Source organism: Nuphar pumila, chromosome 14 (assembly GCF_984573655.1).
Source record: "Nuphar pumila chromosome 14, dmNupPumi1.hap1.1, whole genome shotgun sequence".
Lineage (NCBI taxonomy): Eukaryota > Viridiplantae > Streptophyta > Magnoliopsida > Nymphaeales > Nymphaeaceae > Nuphar > Nuphar pumila.
Window position 1 is genome coordinate 3,788,551 of NC_143262.1, and position 7,541 is coordinate 3,796,091.

General features: G+C 39.0%; 1 protein-coding gene across 1 annotated transcript; it reads right to left on the reverse strand.

Moving 5' to 3' along the window:
- Positions 1 to 1,911: 1,911 nt before the first annotated feature.
- LOC149816108 (homeobox-leucine zipper protein HOX3-like) lies at positions 1,912 to 5,059 on the reverse strand. The gene is made up of 7 exons (XM_089988043.1): positions 4,987 to 5,059; positions 4,624 to 4,808; positions 4,441 to 4,520; positions 4,113 to 4,344; positions 2,243 to 2,268; positions 2,135 to 2,147; positions 1,912 to 2,025 (listed from the first exon to the last, which is right to left on the reverse strand). The coding sequence occupies exons 1-7, from the start codon at positions 5,057 to 5,059 to the stop codon at positions 1,912 to 1,914; spliced, it is 723 nt and encodes a 240-aa protein (XP_089844169.1).
- Positions 5,060 to 7,541: the final 2,482 nt, after the last annotated feature.

Sequence of the window (7,541 nt, forward strand, 5' to 3'; positions counted from 1 at the left end):
GCATCTTCCAAAAGGTTATGTCGTGTTTCTGTTAAGCATTTCTTAACATAAAGAGCCAGAATTGTTTGAAGAAGCCAACAAGTCCCTTGAGTGGAAAAAGGCTATGGAAGAAGAGCTTTAAGCTTTAAAAAATAACAAAACATGAACGATTGTTTCTTTACCCCCAAATAAGAAACCGGTAAGTTGCAAATGGGTATACAAACTCAAGTATAATAGTGATGGCTCGTTAGAACGCCGCAAAGCTCATCTGATAGCCCGAGGTTTCACTCAAACCCAAGGAATTGACTATACCGAGACATTCGCTCCCATGGCTAAGATGAATACCTTAAGGATTCTGTTATCAATGGCAAGTAACCTTGAGTGGGACATGTTTCAATTAGATGTAAAAAATACTTTTTTGCAGGGTGATCTTATAGAAGAAGTATACATGCAGTTGCCGCCAGGTCTTGACAACAAGGATCCAACGTTGGTTTGCAAGCTTGAAAAATCCATTTATGGATTGAAATAGTCACCTCGTGCCTGGTATGAAAAATTGAGCGCAGCTCTTCTAAATTATGGTTTCTTAAAAAGTCTTTCTGACAACTCATTATTTACATGGAAAAGAGAAAATAAGATTGTTTTTATATTAGTATATGTAGACGATATTATTATAACTGGCAATGTTGCTTAAAAGATCATACAACTCAAGACTTATCTTCAAAAAACCTTTGATATTAAGGACTTAGGCATTCTTCAGTATTTCTTGGGAATTGAAGTAGGACATTTCAACAAGGGGCTATATCTCTCACAAAGAAAGTATGCTCTTGATTTGCTGCGTGAAACAAGGAAAATTGGAGTCAAGGTTGTAAGTCTACCAATTGAGATAAAACATAATTTAGATAAGGCTATCGATGAATTGGTAGATGACGTGAAACAATACCAAAGATTGGTTGGAAAATTGATTTATCTAACTGTTACCCGTCCATATATTACCTATGTTGTTAGCGAAGTAAGCAAATACATGCAAGCTCCTCGGGTGTCTCATCTGAATGCAGTAAATCAAATTCTCAAATACATCAAGAAAGCTCCAGGCCAAGGCATTTGTATGAGAAGAAATGGTCATTACAATATTAAGGCTTTTGCAGATGCTGATTGGGCAGGAGATAGCATAAATAGAAGGTCTACAACTGGTTTTTGTGTCACATTTGGGGGAAACATGGTTTTATGGTAGAGTAAAAAGCAAAAAGTCGTATCTCATTCCAGCGCGGAGGCTGAATACAGAGCCATGTCCACAGTGACATAAGAAATTATGTGAACTAAAGTTGTTCTCAAGGATATGGGTTTCAAAATTAAGCAGCCAGTCACGTTGCATTGTGATAATCAAGCTGCCATACATATATCAGCAAACCCTGTATTTCATGAAAGAACAAAACATATTGAAGTTGATTGCCATTATGTTTGAGAAAATGTTCAAAGCGGTGAAATCTCAACTGTTTACACAAAAAGTGAAGATCAAGCTGCTAATATCTTTACAAAGGCTGTTGTCGGATCACGCCTCAATTATATTCTAGACAAGCTGGGAGCGATGAACATATATCACCCCAGCTTGAGGGGAAGTGTTGAGTTGTGCGTGATTATAGGAGCCAGATCCGTTAGGAAGGATATCTCAATATGGATGCTTATCGAAGGTTGGAGGAGTTGTTATTTTGTTGGGATTTATTTCCTTCTTTATCTCTTCCTCCCCCTATTTATTTTGATGATTGTAACCTTGAAGATATAATAAAATTCTTTTAGAGAGTGACTCCATTTAGTCGTGGATGTACATAGGCTACCATAGCCGAACCACGTTACTTCTGTGTTCTTGTTTGTTCTTTTTCTCTTTGTAACAAAAAGCATAACGGGGTTCCCAACCGAAAAACCTGCCAACAAAGTCTATTGGAAAGGGGGCATCATCTCGTCATGCCTTTCCGTCTGAATCTCTAGGCGCAAAGAATCTCCATGCTCGCCTTCCACGAAATATCTGAGTTCATGGAACCGTCCACCACACTATCCCAGGAATAAAATGAGGTGCACCTTTAACAATATTGAAAACTTAGGTGTGCTTTTGAATATCCCCAAAACATGGGTAAGTTTGTGTCCAAAATCGAGAATTTACCATGTCCTTTGACCTGAATAAGATTCCATTGACAGCAAAAGCCATCTTTCAGGTCAAATGCCCACATGCAAATATCAGAACTATGGTTATCCTTAATTAGCTATTTACCGTGCCCTCGAGTCTCCACTGTGGACCTATATTCAAATAACAACGGTTAAAAGCCCAGATACAGAAGATATCTTTTTTCGAAAAAGATATCAAAAGCTAATGTTACTCTTTAGCATGAAATTTAGAGATCAAAATTTTCTAAATAAAAATGTCAAGGTATAACGTCTCTCTCTCCACTAAGTGAAAATGTGACCAGTTTGAAGCACCATATCATATCACAACATGCATTTTTTCCATGTCGAAATACTAAAAAGGAATAAAAAAATTATTTGCCACCAAGTAAAACTTAGGGGTTGCCCTTACCCGGCCACCATACAGCTTTAACACAACCGCAATTTGCAACAAGAGTTATTGGATGAGGCTTGGAGTTCGGTTCTGCTCATCCCTATATCACCCTCCATCTTCGTTCTTCTCTTATGATGCAAGTTGTTTTAATCAAATCTGACCCTATAATTGGACTGGTCGATTTAATAAGAATCGACCCTCGAACTAAAAAAATATGAGAATGATGTAGATAACATCTATGAAGCTCAATTTGATCAAAAACATTGTGCATCAATGAAATCTCAAGGAGGGGTATGAAAATGGGGGTGACTTTGGGGATGAGTGAGACATATTTGGGCATGATGGTGATTGAAGCAAAGTACTGGAGCCCCAAAATGCCACACATGTCGGCCATGCAGGTCATTAACATTCTTCATAAGCTGCTAAGCATACGTACGAGCAATAAATTTAGCAGCAATTTTCTCTCGAAATGTTAAATAAAAAACATTTTTTGAAAAATTGCTCATATCGTTGGACATCGCAGCAATTCTCTCCAAAAAGATCTCCAAACATACCATTGATTTAGAAAATCGCTGATATGTTCAGTGTCTTATATACAATGATGTTAAAAATGTCTATGGTGCTCGACAGTGCAAGAGTGGCAATGGAGATCGACATGTGTAGCATGTGGAGGTCCCAGATGCTTTACTAAGTACTGAGGTCTGATCATTACATCTGCTCTCGTTACTAATCTTGGTTGGTGTGTTTGGATGCCACCCCACCAAGTTTGCGACCAAAATTCAATAACAGCCACAAATCTCCAAATATTTAACACATGCATCTGCTGCTAGCTAGACTTTATGTGGCTTCAGAAGACAACCTTATAAAGTTTTCAAAAAGATCCAATGAGGCAGGCAAAGCCTGAGCGGCTAGGTCTCTGATCATGAGGATGGTTCCTCTGTGTAAACATGAAAAAAAAGATCCATTAATCTCATGGATCAAAAGTGGGGCCAGTAGTAAAAGTCATTCAAGTATTTATCTGTGGGAACCCTACGGCTTGGGGGGAGAAGCGAGGCAAAGATATGGTGCAGAAGCAAAGGGCGCTTTCTTTCATGTTTTGCATTAAACCTTCCCCCCGTCCTGTGGGACGCACCAGGGACAGTTCCCAGTCAACGCACTTGATGCAGGCACACACCAAAACCAAACAGCCATTCCTACACCTATTTATTACTCTGCACCGCAGGAAGGAAAACATTACCACCGTTCATTACCGTCTTTCATCATTCTCCATGAAAAACCAAGCTCTAAATTAACCAAAGAGATCCATGCATCAATTATTCATATAGAGTCTATCCCCTCACAATCCATGCATTCAAGATTCACATGCAACAAAAAAGAGGCCACCAACAAAGAGAAAAAGGGGAGGGGACAATTTTGCAACTCTTGTTTGGCAAAAGGAGGTGTCAAATCTAGCAGGCCATGCCTACCATCTATCTGATCATATTCCTTTGTGTTTTGATTATACACTAGGGATGGCTGAGGCAGCCTAGCAGGCTGCAGGCTGTCTGGAGATGAAGAGTGAGGCTTTCGAGAAGATCAAAGGTACTGGTGCAGTTTTCCCCGCGGCGCTGCTGCTGACGCGCTCGCAGCAAGGGCACATGGTGAGGGTGGCAGCAGGGAGTGGCTCGCATGTGTGAGGGTAGATCACGGTGGGTGGAGCCACTCTGAGGGCTCTCAGCCCTTCCACCTCTCTCTGCAGGCGCCTGTTCTCCTCTGTCAGCGAGCCGAAGCAACGCTTCAAGTACTCGCATTCCATCTCCGTTTGCTTCAGCTTAGTCCTGTAGACCAAACCACACCCACGACACAATAACCAACACCCCATCAACATCAGTTATATAATGGTAACAAGCCTAAAAGATTCAGATTTTAGGTACCTTGCTCGGCGGTTTTGGAACCAAACTTCGACCTGGCGTGCCCTGAGATTCAACTTGAGAGCCAAGGCTTCCTTTTGCTTCTGTTTTAGTTCAAAACATCATATCAGATACCCCATACAACACCTAATGTGCCTGCATATTGAAGAGAGAGAGAGAGAGACCCTATAGATTTTGAATGCTTACAGGGTTTAGGGTTTGGTTCTCTCTAAAGCTGGCCTCAAGCAAGCGTGATTGTTCCTTGGTGAGACGAAGTTTCTTCCTTGGTGCGGTCCCTTCTTCTTCATCATCCACGCTGCCTGTTGGTCCGTCTTCCTCCATCTCAAAAGGCAAGCGGTTCATATCAAAGTCCCTCATGCTAAGCCCATTATCTAACTCCCCACAGAAAATAAGGGATCACCAAGAAGAAGAGAAAACATAAGTTTCACCTAAAAGAATGCTCAAATCATAAACTCAACAAACTGAACCATATTCATGCAAGGCAAAAACATGAGAGAGAGAAACAGAAAAGGCTAAAAGGAACAAGAGAAGCCAAAAGAGAGGTTTTACCTGGAAAGGGGTTGGAGCTCAGACTGGCAACTGCCATGGTTAAGTCCAAGCAAGAAGAAGCAGAAGCCGACATACTTCTTCGTTTCTTCTCCTGAAGACGGAAAGAAGAGAACAAAGATAAAAGCTTCCTGGCTTGAAACACAAACGTCTCTAAGAGGAGAAGAAATAGACCAGAGAGAGAGGATGAATTACAGAAATAGGGGATGTGGAATGGGGTTTAGAAGGGAAAAGAAAATGTGGGGAAGGTGCGGTTTTCTAAGCAAGGGTTTTGACTGACACAAAGCAAATTGGCATTAGCTTTGACGATCATTAATGCTGATGATCGAAGTAATAAGACAAAGTGGTTGCATGCCCGACATGTGAAGAATCGATGGATGGGAGGTCTTTCCTTCCTTTTCTCCAAAGACACGGCCTGCTTTGTTGTGGGGCGATCACCGGCAGGTTTCCTGATCAGGCAAATCATCCCCCCCTCGCATCACTGCTCGTTGCAACAGTGATAAAAACGTACCAAGGTTTTTCTCCTCTTACAGTTCCACTTTTTACTTTCTTCATAGCAACATTAAATACTCACATAATGATTAAACCACCTGATTCTTGCCATGAATGGTCTTACAACATAGACATTTTATTAACCTCTCTCTCTCTACTTTTTTAGCTAATAACCCAGCTAACCTGGTTTTGGAAGGGTTTTTTCTATATTTTCTTTAAATCTAACCATACAAATTAATATGATCAATTTATTAGAAACGACTCTTGGATCATGTTTTTTTGATAAAAATATAATTTTTAAGCATTAAATATTTATGAAAACCTTAAACCCTGGGGCTTTCAATATTCCAGCTACTAAAAAGGACTTGAAAATTTTCAAAAATTGGTATTTTGTGATGGCACTGACAGTCTCGGGTGTCTTTAATTTTATGCGCAGGGCACTCTGGGGGATGAAAGGGAAATCAATAATGCTTCGGTTTTTCGAATTTTCAACTATTAGTATTAACAAAAACTAAGGCACGCATTAAAATGAGAAATAGGGGTGACTTTATATGATTTTCGCATTCCCAAAAGTAAGTAGTACTATCTGTTGTGATTTAAGCACTCGTAGCCGGAACTCTTTTTCTTTCTTTTTCTTCCCAATGATTTTCTGTGCAATCTAGAATTAAGAGCCATAGATACATGGAATATTTTGATTTTTTGGCAAAAATAACGTGGAAAATTCACATATTATGAAAAATCTTGATAATATAGCGAAAATTTCAAAATATCACCTTCTTCTACTATGAGTCACTAGAATATGAAAACTGGAAATATGAGAACTACCGTGTGAAACATGTTTTTTATAGATTTTTTGTTCTTTTCTCTTAAATCTAACCATACAAATGTGATCTACATGCTTGATTTTATGAGAACCAGCTCTTGAACCATCTGATTATGATGCATAAACAAGATTTTTTATGGCTTTAAAATCAATGGCTCATAATTTTCATAAAACTCATATTTTTTCATCGAAAATACACGAACCAACAGTTGATTCCTCCAAATTCACCATGCTGAACACATTTGTATGATTGGATTTGCAAAACAGGTCTTGGAAGCGCCAGTTCACACGGTAGTTCTCATATATCTAGTTCTTATATCCTTGTGATCCCTTCTACTATATGAAGATAAATCATAATTTATTTGTGAATTTCATTAGTCTTTGAAGTTTTAATAGTTATGCGTTTTCTTTTATTTTTTTATACTTCTAATTATAAATACAAGAAGGTTTTTCCAACATTGTCACATAAATTTTCAATTCATGCGTGATTATTCCTTTGCAGATTGAACAAGAATTATGGCCATATATAAATGACAGCTCAGAAAAGTGTAAAATTCTAGGGAAAAAGTAAAACAGTTCTTAGGTGGTTTCTAAAGGGATGAAATGTTGGTAATTCAATGCAATGGGGAATGGTGCTCATGGTTCACTTTTCCAAATTTTGGTACTTTAGTGCAACAGGCAATGGTGCTTAAAGTTCTACTTATAGAGGATGCAGGACCACCATCATCACAATCTCAGATAAAGGGTACTTCTGTTTCTTCACAAGTGAAACAGACAGCTCTTCTTAAAAACAAGTGAAAAGGACAAACATAGTCATGTTATCCAAGATGCATAAACTAAACAGATTACACATTTACTCACACGGGAAGGCTACACAATATAAACTAGCAATGAAAAAAATTGCTTAAACCACGTGCACCACTAACACCCAGCCCTTCCTTAATAATAGATCACCATAGATCAATTGTTCAACTTAAACCCACAGATGGAATGTAAAACGTACTACCCAAGGCATCAACAGTCAAAACGAAGGTTAGTCTCTAACAAAAAGAAGAAAAGAACATGATTAGTTTACTATAAGGTTAAAACATTGTCATTTTTTTTTGACAGAGAAACCACCCTCAGAGTAAGAGACCTGTCTGTGCTGAACTTTTGCCTGCCAAACCTGCTGTCGCTTCTTCAGTGGTGTATAACCGTAGCACACCTCTCATCTTCAAATGCGGGGAACTAAGTTAATCTTTGC

Coding starts and splice junctions, on each gene's coding strand:
- LOC149816108 (XM_089988043.1), bottom strand. CDS start 5,059: ATGTCGGCTTCTGCTTCTTCTTGCTTGGACTTAACCATGGCAGTTGCC. Junction 4,809..4,986: donor GAGCTCCAACCCCTTTCCAG/GTAAAACCTCTC, acceptor GTGGGGAGTTAG/ATAATGGGCTTAGCATGAGG. Junction 4,345..4,440: donor TTCCAAAACCGCCGAGCAAG/GTACCTAAAATC, acceptor TTTGGTCTACAG/GACTAAGCTGAAGCAAACGG.